Source organism: Vanacampus margaritifer, chromosome 1 (genome assembly GCF_051991255.1).
Source record: "Vanacampus margaritifer isolate UIUO_Vmar chromosome 1, RoL_Vmar_1.0, whole genome shotgun sequence".
NCBI classification, from domain to species: domain Eukaryota; kingdom Metazoa; phylum Chordata; class Actinopteri; order Syngnathiformes; family Syngnathidae; genus Vanacampus; species Vanacampus margaritifer.
The window spans coordinates 60519595-60542225 of record NC_135432.1 but is presented as its reverse complement, the minus strand read 5'-3'; the positions used below and the strand labels follow the sequence as shown (position 1 = coordinate 60542225).

Sequence of the window (22631 nt, the reverse complement as noted above, 5' to 3'; positions counted from 1 at the left end):
TTCAGTGTGGGGGAGAAATGAGAGAGCGATGTCCTTAAAGGATGAATGTCAAACGCTAAGTAGAAGGGATGAGCTTGAATGTGTTCTTGTACCTGATGGTAGTGGGTGAACGAGCCAGTGACTTATTATTGACACTCAAAAGGAGGAGGAGGACTTGAAGGAGGGATTACGCAGTGACTTGCTTACTGACTTTTGACTGCCCGGAGAGTATGTTGTAGTGAACACAGCAGCAGGAAGGAGAGACTGTTAACATGTGGGACATTTGGGCCTGACAGACATTAGGACCGAACAAAACTTTTAAGCGCAAGGAAGACCAGCATTTGATTTGATTTTCTGGACTGCAGCCCGGCATAGCAGGTACTGTTGCTACCTCTCGAAATGTGTTGCTACCTCTCTGCTTTGTGGATAATACTCGGCTTCTACATAGATAATGTAGATAAGTGATTCTCAAAGTTTGGTACATTGGCTTAGGGGTACGCGCATATTTTTTTTTATTGAATTAAAATTGGCAGGAATTAGAAAATGTTTCGCACACCACCAACTCTCCATTGTGACTATAAATAGTATAATTTGTCTATAAAATTGTTGTGAGATGAGAGTGCCACTGCCATCTACTGTAGTGGATGTAAAATTGCACTTTATTCTAGTACGGCAAAAAAAACAACCAAAAAAACATGGTCCCTTAGGTCTTAGCTCAGAGGGGGCCTGTCCACCCTATTTAACTCATTCACTGCCATTGACGGCTAAAGATGTCAAAAATTTATTTGAACTATTCCTATTAGTTTAAAAAATAAATCCACTTCTGTTAACAAGAGTATGAAAACCTAGAATTTTATTTATTGTACATTTAGAACTGATATAAAATTAACGATTAATCGTGAGTTAATTCATGCGATTAATCACGATTTAAAAAAATAATCACCTGACGCCCCTAATTTTTTAAAATAATTTTTTTCTTTTTATAAATCGCGTCAGGCGATTTAAATTGTTTGATTGTAATTAATTGCATGACTTCAATAGTTAACTCACGATTAATCACACATTTTATGTGTTCTAAATGTACAATATTTTTTTCCTAGGTTTTCATACTGTTGTTAACAAAAGTGGGCGGGGAAATGTTAAAATAATAGAAATAGTTCAAATGATTTTTTTTACGTCTATAGCCGTCAATGGCATTGAATGAGTTAAGACGGACTGATATAGGTACAAATTTTATTTTAAACATATGTCAGTGCAATGTTATCGTTCAAACTGTGCATAAAGTTACAGTGGCATTTAGATAGTGCCTTTGAAATATGCACCCCAAAACCAGCAATTTTGCAAATCCATGTTTGACAGTATTATTGTATTGATTATTGTAGCTTCAGCTCTCTTCATATTTGTAAAAATGTCTTTGAGCATTTCTGCATCATTGCACATTCAAAGTTGTATCATAATAATTACTGCGCTACACTCTTCAAAAGAGAATTGTTGACCAACTTAATGGAATGGCTTCAATTGGTATCGCACAATTGAATTAAGTTAATCCAAAGTTAATATATTAAATTTAATGAACTCAAAATTAATTATAAGTAATATATTAACATTGTATTAATTTATAATGAACTCACAATGAATTAAAGTTTAAAATTAAACAAAAACTTTTTGTGCTTGCATTGTTTCCTCCCACATTTCTAAAACACACTTCATAGGCTGATTGAGGCTCTAAATTTCACAAAGAAATTGTCAACAAGGAACAAATATTTACAGAGTGTAGCAGATGTATAGCGGCCTGACAGGTAATTTATCAAACCTGGATGTTGTTGCTATCACCTAAGCATTTGTCACTGCTGATTCATTTGGTCCCTCCAGGCTGCATCAGCTGTAAAAATGATGATGCAGCCGATAACGAGGTGAAACATTTAAAAAAAACAACAACAACAACCTGATGTCAAAAATAGGAGCATGAGTGTGTTGGCGTGCAGTGACAGTATCTTTTTGACCAGCGATGTGAAGGAGAGAAATGGAGCTGACTCAGAGGATGTTTTCCACTCACATGTTAGAAATGCGCTAAAATTGATTGACTGCTGAGATCAGAACTTCATGATAAGTCACTGTACGCCATGATAATGGCGCCCCATTGTTCATGCGCTTCCTGTTTCGGATTCTTGTATGTATGTGTTTGCATGTCCATGTTTTAGGTTATTAGCGTACTCTATGCGCTTCTCTTTTCTTGAGCTTCAGTTTCAGATTTGTGATTTTCACAGCAAGGATTAGGTTTTGTTGTGTTTATTTTTGCTGCAAGAGTTTATCAGTGATAGCAGCCAGGACAATTTGATGATTGCACACGAAATGGAAATGTTTGTGTCTTGAAGTTTCTGACTGCTCAGTGCACTATGAGCAATATCTAAATCTCTGACACAGATTTGTGTAACCATACAAAAGCATTGCTACTACTACAGTATTTCTTTAGCGACATTAGCTGTTCATTTTTACAATAAAGAAGTTATTGATCAACCAGTACAATATATCGCCGGTCTTGCCATTGTTATAGGAAGGCGTTTGGTGAATTCGCTGACAGCTGACGTAAGGATTTAAGGCTGCTTGTCAGCAAACGTTAGCAGTTGTCTTTTTAGATGGGTGTAGCTACATAAAACATCGACGGCTTCTTAAAATAATCGCCTTGGTCATTTTTCAGATTTTTCCGGAAACACAAGAAATGTTACCATTTGCATCCATTTTGCAATTATTTTAAGAGGGTGACGATATTTTTCTTTACATACATTTATTCTAAATTTTCAGATAAAATATTCTTTGAATGAATTAACGATTTAAGAATTTTTTTTTTAAAAAAAAACGCCAGTGTCTAATTTGTGTTGTCAGAAAGAGACGAAAGGTAGATGAAAAAGTTTTTTTTTTTAATACCTAAGAATGTCCCAAAAGTGGCCATAAAATGTCCAAAAGAACAGAAGACTACCATATCATTTACACAAAATTGCTCAAAAAAGTTTTGAAAAATATATTTTTTAAAAGGCAGAAAAGAAAACGTTCAAAAAGTAACCATCAAATGTTCAAAAACAAAAGAAAGGCAGAAAAAAAACATAAAATGTCTTTGGAATTTGGAATTTCCCCAAAATTCTGAAAATTTATTATAAAAAAGGCAGGGAAAAAAAACATGTCCCAAAACAAAAGAAAACTTGAAAATGATATGGAGTAATGTACAAAAAAAATCACAATAAGTCAGGAAATTTATTTTAAAAACAAAACAAGTCCCAAAAAATAAAAAAAATAAAGAAGAAAAGAATAAATAAATAAATAAAGAAGAAATTCCAAAAATGACCATAAAATGCCCACAAAATTGCTAAAAATGTCATAAAATTGACAGCAAAAAGGCAGGAAAAGATGTTGACAAAGAAAAGGCCATAAAATGTCCAAAAACAAAAGAAGAAAGGCAAAAAATTACTATGCCTATACTGTTTTGTTCATCACAATGTTCAAAGGTTTTGCGGCTCCAGACAGATTTTTTTTGTTATTTATTTGGCCTAAAATGGCTCTTTTGACAGTAAAGGTTGCTGACCCCTGGGATAGACTATGATCGAGAGAACAGTCTCATTTTTAGTGAAATATTAGCACACAGTTAAGGCACCGCTGCAAGTTTGCTGGGCGAACCCACCACCTGTTGATTTCAGTGAGGTGTCCATGTTGTATCTTCAACCAGCAAATAGTGAATAATTTTTCAAGCAAGAGGCCAAGTGCTTACTTCAAGCTGTTTATTGCCATTGCCACTTGAAGTGAAACAAAACGAATAAAGCCCTTTTCACGCTGCACTTAGGGCACCGCGCGCCGACATCAACCCTATTCATTGTGTACAGTATGTGGTTATGGAGTGTTGCTGGGCGGCATTCTTTGCAATATTGAATCTCGCGTGTTCCTATAAGCGTTACAAACGGGTCCCATCAGGAGCACAGAATTCTATCAGTCACGGCTCTCAGGAGAGCTGCTTCTCATGCTTGACATCAAAGAAAGGACTCTTATTTCCTGTTAGGTCGAGTGTGTGCGCTGTCATGCTTCCCACCAGCCCCGAGGGCCACCACGATAGGAAGTCAGCTGGTCTTTATTGCACGTTGTCGCAGCGCTCGGCGAGCCTGTTGTGGATTGAGTTGAGGCTGTGTTGGAGTTGCTCGGACAGTAGAGAAACGCACAAGGAAGGGTGACGTGTGAACTTTGAACCTGGATGCCGACGCATATGTCTATTTGGAGGATTTACGTTTAAAGGTATGTGGATCTGATGGTGTGATGTGATTTTTCTGCGGGTACTCCGACTGCCTCTCTTATTACGAGAACATACAAAAACAAAAATCCAATTTGCTCATAGGTGTGAATGTGAGACCAAATGGGTGTTTTGTCGACTTTGGCATCGTTTCGTGGCATCTTAGGGAAAAAGACAAAAATGTCAGTAGATTTATTAAAGGCTTTAAATTGTCCATACGAATGTGAGTGTGAATGAATGATTGTCTATATGTCCTGTGATTTCCAAGTTGGTCCAATTTCAAGTTTTCCACTCTAAGGAGACGAGCCTAGCTGTCATCACCATGGCAACCCCGAATCACCTACTTTTAGATATTGGTGGACTAGCCAGGACAAGACACCTCTTAGCTTACCTCCTTTTTATTTTATTTTTTTAATTTTTTTTTTACAGACGTTGCATTGTTAATTTAACTGGTCAGTTGCATACAATGCAAAAATAAAAAAAAACTTACTGCTGCTTTAAACAATTTTAGCCCTTTGATGTTATTATGAATATTTTTGTGTATTAAAAAAATCAGATGAGGTTTGAAATTGGAATAGTGTAACCTTTACAGAGGTTAAGTCAAACAGTGACGCGGAAAAACGAGAAGCTGGTGGAAGCAGGAGTCTTTTTATAGCCGGCTGTTGACCTGCTTGGCAAATAAAAAATATTTGATGAATGTAAACTTGCTCCCGGAGACAGAACGGAAGCTTACGACACTGTTTTTTTCACTGTAAAACCAGAAGAAGAAAAAAACAATGTATGTCAAATGTTTTGCATATCTGAATTAAGCTTTTTTTGTCTTTTCATTCCCATGTGTTGCTTTATTTTCCCATACTCCCACATAATAGCTTGTCTTTGTTTCCTTGACGACCACAGAGAGAGATCAGCTTTGGGCCAAAGGCACTCAGTACACAGACATACACACATGCACTCACACATCGTGCCACGCGACTCAACACAGCACAATACTTTCTCTTTTTAATTCACCCAAATAGTCGGTCCTTTAAACACAACATCAGAGGAGACCTTGATGAAGAAAATAAATACGGGCTTAAATTCACCTCTAAAGGTTTCTTACTGCTTCTTAACTGCAGCTTAGAGCAAGGAGTTGGTTATTACTCATTCACTGTTCTTCCCTTTGTTCATTTATGAGAGAGTCGGGTGAATTAGCATACAGTTTTATTGGAAAAGGCAAAACTTGGAATTTGATCGTTTATTTTGTCTTCGTGTTATTTAAATTTTAAAGTATTCATCAACATTTTTAACCAGTCAACCGGGTGCTAAAATATATCTTTCAAACCCCGAGTGGTGTCAAATTGTAGTAATCACCACGAGATAAAAAATAGCAATGTGGAAACATGCTGCAGGCTTTCGTTCGTCATGGTCACTATGTGAGAACAGTTTCTAGTCATTTCCTGCTGTGGCAGATGTGACGTGTTTATATAAAAAAAAAAAAAAAAATAGCGTAATCTTCTCAAGTCACAGGTGTGAATGTTGTGTAATGTCAAGTGTTTAAATGCTGGAATGAAAACGGTGTTAGTCCTGAATGAAATCTCTTGAAATGTTTTTTTGACATTTAGTGTAAGTCAGTGTAACAGACAAAAGAAAAGGACAAGTACCTCTTGGCTGTCACAGGTCCTACCACAATGTTTAATTAGTTTGAGAAGAAAAAAAATCCTGCAACAGTGGCTGCTTTGTTGCAATTTCACAGAGATTAAGGTGCCCTTCACAAGCCTTTATGTAATCAGCACTTCATTAGGAGATTGCGAAAGCTGTTGCACTTGGGAGTTTTATCTAATGTGTAAACATCTATCCTCCTCATTTCCTTCATGTTTTCCATCTCTTTGTCCATCTAAAAGCCGCATTTAGGCAGTGGCCATGAAAGTGAGTAACTGTAAAGGGTATGATTTTATGCAAGTAAGTAACCATAAAGTGCAGCATTCATCTGCTACATGAATGCTAGCATGTATGCTAGCATTCATGTAGCAGATGCTATTTTGTATACAAGAAGAAATTCCATAGTCACACAGGCTAACAGTTAGTATCTATGTAGCGATGTTGTTACCTTTTGAAACAATGGATATTTGAACATAAACGGTACAGCAATGCACTCTAAAAAGAGAATTGTTGAGCCAATTTAAGATTAAACAGAGAATTGTTGACCAATTTAATAAATTGCTTTAAGTGGTAACACACGATTGTAAAGTAATCCAAAGTGATATATTAAGTTAATCCAAAGTGAATATATTAAGTTTAATTAATTATGAGTTCATTAAACCTTAAGTAGCACTAAGAAACTTTTCAACCTTAATAAAATATTGTCATAACTCTTCTGATGAAACATCGACTTAAAACTAGTTGAATGGTACCTTTGCCATAGCCTGATTTTTTTAATTACTGGCACAAAGCAACTTTGAGGAGGATGGTCGGAACACTGCCACCCACAAAAACTACAAATGTGCTAAATGCTTTATGGCATACGTTACGTCCCCCCTTTCACCAATCGTTACCAAGACGGAAGTCAATTTGAATGTCGACGCACGATTACTGCTTTCTTGGCAGAGGCTGCAAAACAACTGAAAAGTTTTGTCTTGAGTAGACAAAAAAAGGGAAGCTACCCGGATAAAAGGACAGTCAAGGATCAACATTGGCCAGGCTTTCACCTGCTGTCATGAGTTAAAAACAAAACAATGCGCTTGTCCTCATGGGAAATGTGGTCTTCCTTCAGGGATAACATTACCGCTTTTGTCCATATGGCACCGCCATAATCAACATAAACTGAAATTCCTTAGTGTTGCTTTAATACATTAACTTTTCAATTGAGTGTTACCACCAAGCAATTTTATTAAGTTGGTCACCAATTCTCTGTTTAATCTTAAATTGGTTCAACAATTCTCTTTTTAGTGTGTGTGTGTGTCGACAGACCATACTCAAAGGCATAATCTTTATTTTTATTTCAGAATTATTTGTGAACACTGACTAATTAGTGATGTAGTTGAGAAATTTGTCTGTCTTGAAATGCCCCCAGATGGTCAAGGTACGCACACACCAATTGAAGGAAGAAGTATGACAAAAAAATGGAAATATGATACAAGCGTGGTCCACTTGACCATAAAATCACTGTGACAGATTCATGGTGTAAACAGGAAATGTCCTGATTTTTTTTTTTTTTTAAGTGAGCTTGTCCCATTTCCGCACAGCTCTACCAATCAATATCGTTATCAATAACAATCGGCAATATTGGATGACATACATGTTGACCGTGTGCCATTTTACCCATTCGACAGAAACGCACAAGCGTCTACGAGAAGGAAAAGGACATCATCTCTGTGGTAAGTCACTTCAATCTTGTGCTCTTTCATCCCCTTTTTTTTTTTTTTTTCTAAATGTAATGATTATATTAAAATGTCTGCGTCTAAGTGTCGCCAATTGGTGGTGGTGTGCGACGAGATTCTGAGCTGCAAGCCGGAGGCTTTACTCACCAACACCACGCAGCTAGAGAGCGTCGACCTGGTGCCCGCTTCACCAGGAGAACACTTGGTAATTTTTTTGTATTATTATTATTATCAATTGTGCCCATCTGAAGTTTTCCATCACAGTGACCTTCAAACACACCAAACTTACCTCTTTCTCCTCGGTCTTAAATCTTTCTGTGCTTTCAGCTTTAGTTGACGTCATCGTCTGCTTCTTTTCTCAAACTCAAGGTTGTTCATGTCTACCGGATGAACAATACACTGCGCATCAGCCGATGCACTCAAAGCAATTATTTTTGCCTCTTTTCCTCTCACGCTATTTTTCTTATTCAAAGGATTGGTTCTATTCGGTTCACTTTCCTTCCCTTTTCAGTTAATTGACAGGCTCACCTGCTACATGATCATAATAGCACTCCTGATTGCTCTTTGTAATCTGTACCGTACAGAAGCTCTTTAGAAAAAAAATGTCAAAAAATAGATTTGTATTGAATTATTTCAATGTCATTTAAACTTTTAACATAGACACTGTGGAAAACATTATTATTATTATTATTTTTACATTATTAACATTATTTTTTAGCTACGGTGTATTGTATTTTCAATTTAATTAAGAAATACTTGTTTTAAAAAATAATAATAATAATTTTATTTTATTTTAATAAAAAATTTGACAAAGAGATATTTATTTTATATTAGCCTATAGTTTTATTAAAACTTTAGACAATATATTGTGTATATTGGTAAATATTTAATATTTTAAACTATTTTTTTTAAATTTGTTTTATGATTTTAGTTGTTTAATTGTAACTTTATGAACACCCCATTTATTTATTTCATGATTTTACTTAATCCGTGCTTTGCATATTTATCCATTTAAATTTTGATAATACTTTATTTATAATGGTTTTTTTTTTTACTTATTGTCCACATCAGCTTCTCACCAGGAACTGTTGTTTAATTTTCTCTTTAGAACAGAGAGAAATGTTTTTCATGAGTACAATAGAGATGAATAGGAAACAAAAAATTGCAGCAATTGTAATAACTTGTAATAAGAATTCTTAATTATATCAAATTTTATTATCAAGCATTCAACATGGGAATATTCCTTGATATTACATTTCTGCGATAAAGATCAGCTTTAGTGTTAAAAGCAGTTAAAGAAATTTGGCAATGAGTGTAAAATCTGCTTTGTGTAGCCATGTGAAACATATCGATTGTGTCTCCAGGGTGAGATTAGTTTGCTCCTATGGTTAAATATAACGAATCAGAGCAAGTTCATGGCTAATTACGGAGCGAGCCGTCAATACATCTGGAGACAGACATCGATGTTTCACACAGCGATGACAGAACAGTGCTCGTGTGCTTGTGCACACGCGTGTGTGTTTATGTGAGATTTTTTTTTCTCCCTCGTTGTCTTTGTCTGTCTCAGGGCATCGAGATTACATCCATTGGCTCCAGTAACCACTATGTGACCGGAAATGCAGCAGAGGTCAGACTGTTGTTCCAGGAACTTAAACCACACTATTGTAACAATCATCAAAAGCCTTAGATAGATTCCCATCCATTTCAACTTTTCTCATGCCCAATACAGATTTTTCTTAAAAGCCAATTCTGACATTTGTCAGAATAAAATCTGATAACTGATTGAACTAGCCAATAATTAAAAAATACAATTACTTCTTTTTTGGTCTAATAATAATTTCAACAATAAAGATGTGAATTATCGGCAAAAAAATACATAAATAATAAAACAAATTACTTTAATGGTAAGTAATGGTTCAATTAAAATGTATTGCGTAGAAATGTAAATACAAATTGTACCAAGGTAAATGTTTAAAGATAAACACTCCTTAAACATTGAATGCTATTATATTGTACATTAAATAGAACTGAACTGTACTTTACAAATATGGTACAAAAAATCTACAAAGTTGAGAGAAAAAAAGTCCAACCACTAACATTATGAACAATTTGAACATTAACACTGTGCCAAATTTAGGGTAAAACGTTATTTGTTTGTTCTTTCTAATGTACAGTTTCAAATTTAATAGTTATATCTTTATTTAATTCAATGATTCTTTTGTGTATCACAAGATGGAGCCCACGTACCAATAGTGCTAAATCTATCACATTTTAGAATCACTGGCGAACTCCCGAGTAGGAGTTGGACAGAATAACGAGCAATGGAAGTTACCCAAAATGGCTTCGTCAAACCAAAATGGCCGACTTCCTGCTCTAATTTGGACATGAGTCCCGTAATTATAAACGCGTGCGCCAAATTTCTTGTCAGTCGGTGTAACTCAGGGGTGCTCAAGTTCGCTCCTCGAGAGCCCCTATCCAGCCTGTTTTCCATGTTTTCCCTCGCGCAGCACAGTTGAATCTAATGATCAGCTAATCAGCAAGCTTTGCAGAAGCCTGATAACGATCCTGATCACGAATCAGGTGTGTTAGTGGACAGAAACACGGAAAACAGGCTGGATAGGGGCTCTCGATGACCGAACTTGAGCACCCCTGGTGTAACTGATATCAGGGCTATTTTTTTTCTAACTTTCCAAAGGGGGGGTTAGTTTTGGGGTGTCATTTTCACGACCGCAAAATGACATACATTTTCCCCAGGATGTGCCCTACATAGATCAGTGACATAAAAGCCATATATACATGATATGCGGTTTCCATAGTTACTGTTCAACCTTACACTCTGCAGAGCTTTACACTGTGGTTCATTCTCGTTCCAAATGTCTATTAGACGTTATCTTTGGTAGAAAGTAATCAAAATGATGGACAATCAGCCCACTTGTTTTCAGAGAAAACCAAAACTAATTGAACGTGTAAAGTAAACAGCGGCGTGATTGAGAGCCGGGGGCTAATGAGCATCAGGTGGTACAAGCACAGCTAGCTAGATCTCTCCTGTGAGTGAAACTAACAAGTAATATCTCATATTTATCCCAATTATGACCTTTTGAAAAACTGCTTGGAGTTGTTTGAGCACTTTTTCTTGATTATAAAGTGAATTAACAAGAACACTGACTTATCTGTTATGTAAAATAGCCTATTAATTATTTTACTGATACCTAAACTGTGATCCCCTGTTTAGTGATGTTCAATTTTAACACTCTGATGTCACACTAGACAGCATGAGTAATATAATTAGCAGTCAATTTACCATTCATTACTTTCTCTACTGTGCTCCTCTTATGTTGTCCTCTATGTGCATAATTCTTTAGCCTTCAAGTGATGTTGCAAAGATCTTGGCTGGAGATGAAGTGATCAAAGTCAACAACCAGATAGTGGTGAGTTTTGCACAGGTTGTATGGTCATAAAATCATATTAAGGGAACAGGCGCTGTTAGAAATGGCACTTAAAGGGGGAAATCAACAAAAACATTCTTGACAATAATATGTTCTATGCAGCCCCACTACTGTAGCCTAAATATGGTATTCTGTTTAACTCATTAACTGCCATTGACGGCTATAAACGTAAAAAAATTCATTTGAACTATTTATATTTGTTTAAATTTTTTTTCCACTTTTGTTGAAAATCTAGATTTTTTTTTATTGTACATTTAGTTTTGTACATAAAATTTGTGATTAATCATGAGTTAACTAGTGAAGTCATGCGATTAATTACGATTTAAAACGTTTATTGCCTGAGGCCCCGAATTTTTTATAATATTTTCTTTCTTTTCTTTTTTGATTCATTCACTGCCGGCTATAAACGTCAAAAATTCATTTGAACTATTTCTACTAGTTTAACATTTTTCTACTTTTGTTAACAAGAGTATGAAAACCTATAATTTTTTTATTGCACATTTAGAACATATATAATTTGTGATTAATTGTGAGTTAACTAGTGAAGTCATGTGATTTATTACAATTAAAAACATTTAATCGCCTCTTGCCCCTAATTTTTAATAATCTTTTTTTTTTAATGAATTTATGGCAGTGAATGAAGTAATATTGAGTTAGTGGAATATGAGTTAAGCAGCAAAATCCAGCAGTTTTAATCAATATCAGAAGGCGGCCATTTTGCCACTTTTTTGTCAGCTGAAAATGACATCACAGTTGCTCAGGTTTTAGGTAACAACCAATCACAGCTCATCTTAAAAAAAAAAAAGGTGAGCTGTGATTGGCCGTTGCCTGAGCCCTGATGTCATCTTCAGTCGACAGCAAGGGGCAAAATGGCCGCTCCCTGAGATGGATAAAAACAGCTGGATTTTGCTGCATAACTCATATTCCACAAATGTATAACTAATCAGAATGTCATGTTGAAACTAGTGAGGTCACATATAACACATTGTTGTCAAGAAATTTTCATTTTCCCCTTTAAAACATGTTTTACTGCCATAAGTATACAAATGAGTTAACCACTGCTATTAGTAAAAGCTGAAAAGAATAAGTCCTGTGATGTGCGGTTTAATAAACCACAGATGCATGTCATGCTTTTTAACATTCCTAACTGTTGAGTGGAGTTATATTAAGACACTTTCTGAACTTTAATACTAATAATAAAAAACGAAATGTGAAAGTCATGAATGAAGCAGTCTTTTTATAACATTCACAACCTATAATAATATAATAATTACTGTACAGGGGGTGTGGTAGTGAAGTCTACCCGGCCATTTGAGGTGATGTGAAGTTAATACCCTCCCTGACTGTGCCAAATTCCTGATCTTCACTTTTGCAGAATCTCTGTGTGAAAGTCCTTGCGATGTGTGTTTTATTGTTTTAGGTAGGCTGGAGCAGGGCTAACCTCGTGAAGAAGTTACAGGAGAATCCCAGCGGCGTCACTCTGGTCATAAAAAGGTCTTCTGGCTCGCTGTGTCGCAGAGGTCCGGGCCAGTGCTCCTCATCGCTGCAGGTCATTCAAGGACACATACATTCGAATCACTCTGTTGTGCTGCAAATTCAATTTGACGTTGCACTTAAAATGCACCAGCCCTAATTCCCATTAAGAATGTAAATTTGGGATTAGTCCCTATAAATAGTGGTAACTAACTAACTAACTAATTAGCTCACAAACTTGGGTTTGTGTTGATAACCCTGTGTAAAGGAGGAGGACTACTACAAAGACGAGAGCTCAGTGGAAGAGGAAGACGAGGGCGAAGAGGACAATCCAAGGCACTCCATTTTTGAGAGGGTAGCAGCTTCAGTCCGGTCTCTGTCTTTCAGGTAACAAACTTAATCATACTTGCTTTTTTCATAAAGATAATCTCTATTTTTTTCCCCCCTTCTTGTTTATATTGATGCTTTCATTACATTTCCCTGACCAAAAAATGGTCATTTATCATGTTGGGCAGCGAACTAACAAAGTGGCTGTCCAGTTAAATAAAAGTACAGGTTGAGTAAAGACTAAAACAACTAAGATAACGCTAAGACAGTAAAGCGACAAAAAAAAGATGTTAGACAAGGCTATGGCTTGGCTAAATGAAGCTCCTCAAAATATCTACAAATTGACAAATTCCAAACTATGAACATGCAGACGTAGCCAGTAGTAGCTAGTAGCTAACCAGCTAACTTAATTAGCAAATTGTCAATCTAGCCACGTAGGTTAAACTATTTGAGCTGGCTTGCTTCTAGCCGTATGCTACCTGATGTTGAAAGCCAAGTTACAGCTCAGTAATGTCATCTATACTTGCTTTTTTCATCAAACTAATCTCTATGTTTTCTCTTTTTGTTTATATTGCGCAATAATATGTTCGACACTCTTGATGCTTTCATTGCATTCCCCTGACCAAAAATGTAAAAATGTTGAACAGCGAACTAACAAATTGGCTGTCCAGTCAAATAATAGTACAGGTTGAGTTTGAATTACAAGTCTTTTTTTCTTTTCTTTTTTTTCTTTTTCTTCCTTTTTTTCCCCTGGAGAGCTCAGTATTGTTCATTCGGTAATTTTACCGATTTGACATGTCATCATCATTGCTCTTTTTTTTTCTTTTCTTTTTTACAAGTCTAAAACAACTAAGATAACGCTAAGACAGTTAAGTGGCAAAAAAAAAAAAGATATTAGACAAGGCTATGGCTTGGCTAAATGAAGCTCCTCAAAATATCTACAAATTGACAAATTCCAAACCATGAACATGCAGACGTTCACAGTACTAAAATTCACAAAATAACTAGTAGCTAGCCAGCTAACTTAATTAGCAAATTGTCAATCTAGCCACGTAGGTTAAACTATTTGAGCTAGCTTGCTTCTAGCCGTATGCTACCTGATGTTGAAAGCCAAGTTACAGCTCAGTAATGTCATCTATACTTGCTTTTTTCATCAAACTAATCTCTATGTTTTCTCTTTTTGTTTATATTGCGCAATAATATGTTCGACACTCTTGATGCTTTCATTGCATTCCCCTGACCAAAAATGTTGAACAGCGAACTAACAAATTGGCTGTCCAATCAAATAAGAGTACAGGTTGAGTTTGAATTAGTCTTTTTTTCTTTTCCTTCCTTTTTTCCCCCTGGAGAGCTCAGTATTGTTCATTCGGTAATTTTACCGATTTGACATGTCATCATCATTGCTTTTTTTTTTTTTTTTTTTTTTTTACAAGTCTAAAACAACTAAAATAACGCTAAGACAGTAAAGTGACAAAAAAAAGAAAGATATTAGACAAGGCTATGGCTTGGCTAAATGAAGCTCCTCAAAATATCTGCAAATATGAACGTTCCCTGTACTAAAATTCACAAAATAACAAGTAGCTAGCCAGCAAACTTAAAAAACTATTCATATAGCTGCGTATGTTGTAACTATTTGAGCTAGCTAGGCGTATGCTACTTGAGGTTTAAAGCCAATTCTAGCTCAGTAATGTCATCTCACAGACAGTACAGTACACACGTTAGCTAATGGAAGCGCTAAGTATTTATTTACTTGTTAGAACGGAACCTCCCAGCAACACTTGAACCTCATTCATCTGCCAGGACGCAGTAGGTGAAATAATAGTGCATATGCCGTAAATTCCACCCCGCACACCCACGGGCCATGACTGACTGGAAAGCGAGAGGAGTTGGAAGATGAATAGCTGAGGGAGTTTGCGATACATGCAAAAAAGACTCGGATGAGGAGGGAAAAGAAATGGGTCTGAAGAGGAGGAAAGGGAGTAATGGAGGTGACTGGATGAGATAGTGAGAGGTGACGGAAAACAGATGCTCTCTGATAAATGGATGTAGTAGGAGGGATGAAAATCCAGGCGAGGAAGAACAACATGTTCCAAAGTTTTATTAATGATATCCTTTATACTCACCATGTTGTGGTTTTGCTGCACAGGAGAGCCGTGCAAGGGCCGGAGGTGACCGAGGAGCCTATGGGACAAGAGGAGTCCGAACTGTCTGCCGACAAGGAGCTCGAAGGCAGGCTCACTCCGCAAGGCGCTCCATCGTCACTGTCAGTCTCAGGTAGGAGGAGCCTACTACTCCACTTGTCCTTTCCTCAACGAATCCTTTCTGATGATCCCCAAGTAGGCCGCAAAAAAGACAGCTAACATCTCTACAATTGCGTTTTTTCCAGGAGAGTTTGAAAGTTTAGCTGGATCGAGACTTTCCCCGGGCCTCAACTGGAGAAGCGACCGCTCGCCGTCGCCACGAAGCGCTTCACCCTTCGAATTCTACCGAAGTTCTTCACTGCAGGCGCTTAACCAGGAGAGAGCGAGCGTCAGTTCCTGTCCTGAAATGGTGGGCCACACGGTAAGAAAACGACGACGCCAGACGGTAGGGCCGGGCAATTGCGGAAGGAATAACAAGCATGATTATTTTTGATTTATTTGAAATCCTGATGAACTCTTTTACTGCCAAAAATGTTAAAATATTGTCAATTGACATCAACTACGTTTTGTTTAGTTTTTTTCTCAATGGGCAGCGCAACATCTTGTGCAGTGCTGCTTTGTGAATGGGGTTGGAAAATCCAAAAACACCCACTAACTATGGCCAGCAGATGGCAGCATTGTTTCTTTTCAATGGGCTCCCGTGCATCAAATTACATGAAAACATGGCGAATCTTAGGAAATAGAACGTTTTCAAGGATGACGTGAATGATCAAAGCGTTTGTCACATTAAATCTAATTCTCAGAGCGTCCATTAAACAAAAAATAGTCACTGCAGAAAATGTATCTTTTCACAAAAAAGCTTGTTTTCTTCTTATTTTTTCCATTTTCGCTTGGTGTCACTCAAATTACCTGATTTCAAATGGTGATTACTAAAGAATGGAATAAAAAAGAATCATACTTTTTTTTTTGTACTGCAAGAATGGAATCCAATCTTTCATTTGGTATCCACCATGTTTATGTACTCATAGCACACAATATTCTGATTGCCTTGAATGCTCAAAATGGCTGGGAATGTAGAGGTCGTCTTTTTGGATAACGTTTGGCAGTAAAAAAGTTTATTATTATTATTATTATAACAGCCAAAAATAAGTTAGTATCATAGTCAAAATAATAATATATTCAAATAATCCAAATTAAAATACAATTTAAAAAAAAAATGTAAATACTGGCTGATTCTGCTGTGTGCGCCTTGGCCTCTTAGGGGCAGTGTAGTGCCGCGTGTGCTTGGAGATACACGCTATCATTAAGATACAAGAGTAGAAGAAAGTCATGATTTGACTTTATTATTATTTAGCACGAATGCCTTTGTGTTTTGCTATATTACCGGAGTCGTTATTTGAAGGAATATCACTTCCGCAACATGATGCTAATATTCAATTAGCCTGTTAATGTATTTTGCATTGACTGCTAGCATTAGCACGCTTGCTCTTCAACACAGGAAACACACACACCGCACCGTTTTCTTCAATTGTAATGATCATACTGAGTCCATTTTTGATATAATCACAGGGACACCAGGAGACAAAGAAGAGTTCTACCAAAGGTATGTCTTGAGAAGATACCAAACTCCATCCGTTTTTCTATCCCGCCTGTATCACCAAAACTGCGAATTTTGATTTCATCCCATCTCAGGAATGACGGCGGCCCTCAGTCGACGCCGCGTGTCCTGCCGGGAGCTGGTGCTGCCCGACTGCGACGGCTGGCTGTGGAAGAAGAGGAAGGAGAGCAGCGTCTTCATCGCCCAGAAGTGGCAACGCTTCTGGTTCGTCCTCAAGGGGCCGTCCCTCTACTGGTACAACAGCCAACAGGTGCGAACCCATCAGGAGTTATTTCTATTTATTTACACTATGACAGTTAAGTGGTTTGAGCGAAGAAAGGATCATTACAGGAAATTTTGATATTCGAGGTGTTGCTGTTGTCTCCAATACATCCATTTTGACTTTTTTTTTTTTTTTGTGTGTGTGTGTGTTCAGGACGAGAAGGCAGAAGGGTTGGTCAACATCGCCAGTTACAGTATCGAGAGCGCTGGCGAGCACAAGAGGAAATAGTAAGGACAAATTGTTTGTTTAGTTCAGCGTTTCATTAGACGTGGTGATTAATTCAAAGTTTGTTTTTTTCCCCCATGTCAAGTGTGTTCAAAATGTGCCACCAGCGATTTCACAACTTCTTTTTTGCTGCCGACAATGTCAGCGACATGAGCAAGTAAGTTTATGTGACAATTATTTGGGAGAAAATAATTGCAGCGTTCCATTTAGTCAAAGTTGTCAGCTCTTAGTCTACACTGCCCCCTGCAGTTAGTATAACGTAGTGCCCATCACTAACACCACATTTATGACTTTTTTTTGTGAATTTGTAAAGCACGACATCTTTAGTTAAAACACAGTAAACATTTAAAATGAGTTTGTCCATGATTGCATTAAAAAAAAAAATTATATATATTGTTTTTCACAGGTGGATAAACTGTCTTATCATAGCCATTCAAAAGCACAAGAAGCTCAGCCCAGGCCCGGACAGCGAAGAAGGTACCTTCACACTTTTTTAACTTTCAATTAAATTGTGGAATATTTCTAAAGATATCACATTAATGAGCCTCAAAAAAAAAAAATGGCCTTCTTACTACAGTTTGCATCTTTAAAATCCTTACCTATTTGCCTTATCATCTTTTTGCAGTTAGCAATGTATCAAATTAATTTGGTACATCTTTTTGCAGTTAGCAATGTATCAAATTAAGTTGGTACATTTGTATTTAGAGCAGCAGCATAGCTGTAGTCTGCTAGCTTAATACTAATGCTAACACATAATGGGAGATGGCTATTTAACCATTTTAGCAACATATATCTGAACACAAATAGTGCAATAACACATTTAGACATTCACGATAACAGTACACAGTCATATTCTTTATCCTCTGTGAGGAGCTGAGTTGATCTGAGACTATTCTGTACAAACGTTTGCGTACAATATATTTGTACGTGTCAATTACTGCCCCCATGTGGCCAAGGCAGGCAGCCAGTGTACAAAAACGATTTTAGTTATTTAATTATGTCATTACTTTATGGTTTTATTAATTAAGCACAATATTATAGAGGAATATTTTCCTCATCAAAAAAGCACATTGTTACATTTTTATTGCTTTTCGGGGTGGCTGAAATGCATTAACTTATTCACTGACATTGACGGCTATAGACAAATTTATTTGAACTATTTCTATTAGTTAAAAAAAAAAAAATCCACTTTTGCCAAGAGTATGAAAACCTAGAATTTTTTTTATTGGACATTTAGAACAGATATAACATTTGTGATTAATTGTGAGTAAACTAAGTGAAGTCATGCGATTAATTACGATTAAAATATTTAATCGCCTGACGCTCCCAATTTTTAATAATCTTTTCTCTTTTTTTTAATCTCATCAGGCGATTAATTTTTTTAAATTGTAATTAATTGCATGACTTCAATAGTTAACTCACGATTAATCACGAATTATATATCTGTTCTAAATGTACGATAATTTTTTTCTGTGTTTTCATACGCTTGTTAACAAAATTGGAAACAATTTTAAACTAATAGAAATAGTTCAAATGATTTTTTTTTACGTCTATAGCCGTAAATTGGTGGGAAGAATGATTTTAGTTCTGAGTGTTTTCACTCTACAAATGAAGCTCGTATTTCAAGTACGTCACTGACATCATTTGATATATATATGCGTAGTAAATTAAGTGTAATGGAACAATTTCCTGCAGCCTACCTGATGATCTTTCACACGTTACGTTCATTTCAGATATAACAATGTATTTAATTCTAAAATTCTTGATTGTACATGTGCATTTCTGATAGAATGTTACAGTGAGACAGAATCCGAAAATGAGGCATCCCCTTCGCCCCGCAGGAGAAATAAGGTCAGCGCACTTGCAAAGGTAAACACAATATTAATGAGCAATTCATCTTAATAGCGGTTGATGATGTGTGACAGAAAGTGCAGTCCAGCACCCTGCCTCGCCCCAAGCGCAAGACCAACATTAAGGTGCCATTACCAAGCCCTTCAACAGGGGGCAGCAAAGGTACAAGCATCCTTCCAGTCACGCCTGCTGCTCATCATCACTAATGTTGACTAAACTTGGCGTGGTCGTTTCCAGCCGCCCCAGAAGACGAGATGGGCAAGATGCTGAACAACATCAAGGAAGGGGGCGTGTCCCTGATGGGCCGCGAGCAGCCGTTTACGCACGACCACTTCAGGAGGTCGTTCATCCGGCGCAACAAGAATCCAATCATCAACGAGAAGGCGCACACGCTCCGCGCCCTGCAGAGCACGCTGAAGGTGAGTGTACGGGGTGGGCGGGGACAAACCAATGCTTTGCTTCATTTCAACATGAGTGAGTTGAGTGGAATTGATTGGAAATGATAGCGGCCCCAACGGAGTGCACTACTTGAGCACATTTCGAAAAACGTATAAACTCTTATGTCACTAAAAATAAAGATTTTCCCCTTCTTTAATAATGAGCAATAAAACATGGGTTGGTTTGACCAAAAACATTTTCTGAACAAAAAGCGGAGAAAACGAAGTTTTTAGAATTTTTTTCAGTGAAAGTGCGCAAAACCAACATGCGACCTGTGCCCGTTTCCATTTGGTATTATTTGCTCAACATTATGTATCACACACACACACACACATCACTGATGCCAATATGGAGAGAGGAGACCATACGAGAGCGTCTCTCTGTCACAAAACACTCGACTCACTGTCAAAAAAATGACATTAATGTTTCTATTAAATCCAGAAATATTTCAATCTCTTCGACCTACCAAATAATTTGAGTTTCCCTTTTATCAATATGGTGGAAAATCCAATGTTGTAATTTATTTTTGTTTTTTTGTTTTTTTTTTTTAAATAAAGAATTTTATGTCTTTTTTAAAAAAAAAAATATTTTATGCCTTTTTTTTTAAAAGCATTTTAGGCCTTTAAAAAAAAATTTTTTTTAGATCTTTTTGTCTCAAATTTAAAATTTTTATTTTGGAATTTCTTGAAAATTGGAACAAAAATAGATGGACGGAAACCCACCTAGTGATTTTGATGCTAACATTGTTGCTTTTCTGATAGCTTAAACTATAAAACAACATAAACAAGAGTGAAAAGGGCTTTTAATGGCAAAATAGTAATTCATTTAGCAGTGGTGTCCAAACTCGGTCCTCGGGGGCCGGTAGTCCTGCAGGTTTTGGAGGTTTCCCTGCTCCAACGCACCTGTTTCAATCAACAGGATTGTTATCAGGCTTAGTAGAGCTTGCTGATGAGCTTCAGCTGTGTTGGAGGAGAGAAATATCCAAAACCTGCGGGACTACCGGCCCCCGAGGACCGAGTTTGGACACCACTGCTATGCAACTAAAGAACAAAATGCAACACTGCCATCTACTGGCTTCTGTTTGTCATTACATCTGTAGAAGCTTGAATTGAAACACATGTACTGTGTTTATGTTCCATAGATAGATAGATAGATAGAAAGATGGATGCTGATGTTTGTCACAGGATGCCGTGTGCTATATAGATCATGGCTCATCCCTTTACCCCCAGGCCAAAGAAGCCGAATTACAGCAGATCAACAAAATTCTGGACGATCCCGCCGTGACAGCCTCAAACTATCGCCAGTGGAAGGAGCAGAACGAAGAACTCGTTCAGGAAATCGAGCGACTGGCCTCTCTCAAGGCCTCCAAAGTCGGAGATGGCGACACCGCCGCCGCCGCCGACGTTGCGGCGAGAGACACGCCTGCCGACGGGGTTGCCTTGGAAACGGTCACCACGGAAACAAGCCCCGCGGAGACAAAAGGCGCGTACAGACTGAACCTCAGCGACGGCGAGCAGCTGGTGGACGCCGAACCCTCAGATGTTCCGCCGGAGCTCCCTCAGGGCTCCCCGGCGGAAGCGACCAGCAGTCCCGGGTTGGAACTCTCACTGGGCTCGCTACAGGAATCTATTAACAAGCAGCTGAGCGAGATGAGGGAGAGCGGAGAGGCGACTGAGACTTATTTCTACATTTAAACACATCTGCCCTAGAGGACCTTTTGTCATTTTCAAAACCGCCCAGAATGATTTACGCTGCCTGGAAATGACAGCTTTCAACTGTCATCAAATCAAGAAAAAAATGGCAAGCCTATTTTGACAAAGCAAGGAGTTGAAAATACAAATCTATTTTCAAATATAGGAAGTACATACCTCCCAATATATGTCCGATCAGACATATGGGAGTGGCCCTTAACCAAATGTGACTTTTAGGACTTATGGAGCACAAGTCCCCGTTCTACGATTTTATTGTGACTTTACAAGCGCTAGATGGTGGCAGCCAACATGTGGCAGTTTGGCAGTCAATTCTTCAAAAAAAAAAAAAGACGCCTAATGCTTCAAGTTGTTTATTGACACTCCCAGTTGAGGTTTTGTGAAAAGTAAACAAAACAATCATGACGCACAAACTGTAATTCATACTTTTCTTCTGGAACGGATTAATGGCATTTCCATGCATTTCAATGGGGAAAGATGATTTGGGTTATAAGCATTGTCAATTTAACTGGTAAGTCAAAGCAGCACTGTAACTGCTCGTAAATGGCAACTCGCGTGCATTTGTGCCATTTCTTGCAAGGAATAAACACAAAGACAAAGAATCTTGGCAAATTATGCTGGATCTATTTCTGTAAAGCGGCTTTATTCACACGTGCCTGTGAATTAGTATATGAATTTTGTTGTGAATTTTTTTTTAAACATTGACTTGCCGTAGTACAAGTTTACATATTGAACAAGTTGCCAATCGACAGTATACCAAATGTATTTAATTACATTGATTTTCTAGGTAAATATGTAACATAGGAATTAAATGCCTTTTAAAATGTGATGTGTAAATGTAGTTTTTAAAATATGTGCTGTACGTGCTTATTAATTGATATTTTGACATATTTGCACAGATAATGTACATGTAAATTAACCGCCATGGTAGTGTTTTTTTTTTTGTTTTGTTTTTTTAAACGTCATCTCATTTGTCCCATAGATGGATTTTATTAAATTACATAATAATGAGAGAAGTGAAACAATACCATCGCGACACACAGAGTGAAATATTTCACGATTTTAACAAATTCATCATCTCATGAATTTACAATATTACTTAAGAAGCAATCAAAAATGATTTTTTAATACAGGAATTAGATAAGAATTAACCTTCTGTAAAGTATTTCCTTCTGTGTTTGAACAAATCTGTTTAATACACGTTTCACTTTTTGAACTACTGTACTGAAATAAATGACATTTTCTACCATATTAAAATGCATTGCAACGCGCTTGTATTTATTGTTGAAGAAAATACATCATGGTAATGATTCGCTTGTGAAGTAGTGACGCGTTTGGAAAGCTCTTGAGTGGCTTCACAGGATGAGTCATCTCTTAAAAAAAAAAAAAAAAACACGTCACGATCACCCACATTTGTCAGCTTGACTTATTACGAATGTATTCATAAAGATTTGGATTCATATTTCTTTTCTCTAAACTTTTCTTGGATCAATGTTTTATTTGTAATGTAATGTAGGTTATCATGCGCTTTCAAAT

At 37.0% G+C, this 22631-nt stretch overlaps 1 protein-coding gene across 2 annotated transcripts in view; it reads left to right on the top strand.

Annotated features, from left to right (window-relative positions):
* cnksr1 (connector enhancer of kinase suppressor of Ras 1) overlaps positions 1–22356 on the top strand; it is a 30062-nt gene extending 7706 nt beyond the window's left edge. The window contains exons 1-18 of one of the 2 annotated variants that reach the window (XM_077559322.1): positions 6092–6154; positions 7558–7602; positions 7691–7810; positions 9173–9232; positions 10968–11033; positions 12472–12600; positions 12793–12911; positions 14998–15125; positions 15238–15413; positions 16562–16595; positions 16685–16860; positions 17026–17099; positions 17183–17254; positions 17504–17574; positions 18887–18948; positions 19023–19110; positions 19186–19367; positions 20616–22356. In XM_077559322.1, the coding sequence (XP_077415448.1) occupies positions 6149–6154; positions 7558–7602; positions 7691–7810; positions 9173–9232; positions 10968–11033; positions 12472–12600; positions 12793–12911; positions 14998–15125; positions 15238–15413; positions 16562–16595; positions 16685–16860; positions 17026–17099; positions 17183–17254; positions 17504–17574; positions 18887–18948; positions 19023–19110; positions 19186–19367; positions 20616–21080 (2073 nt within the window). In that variant the 5' untranslated portion in view covers positions 6092–6148 and the 3' untranslated portion in view covers positions 21081–22356. Of the gene's footprint in view, positions 1–6091; positions 6155–7557; positions 7603–7690; positions 7811–9172; positions 9233–10967; positions 11034–12471; positions 12601–12792; positions 12912–14997; positions 15126–15237; positions 15414–16561; positions 16596–16684; positions 16861–17025; positions 17100–17182; positions 17255–17503; positions 17575–18886; positions 18949–19022; positions 19111–19185; positions 19368–20615 lie in introns of those variants that run through there. The other variant, XM_077559314.1, reaches the window with a different exon arrangement.
* The last annotated feature ends 275 nt before the right edge of the window (positions 22357–22631 follow it).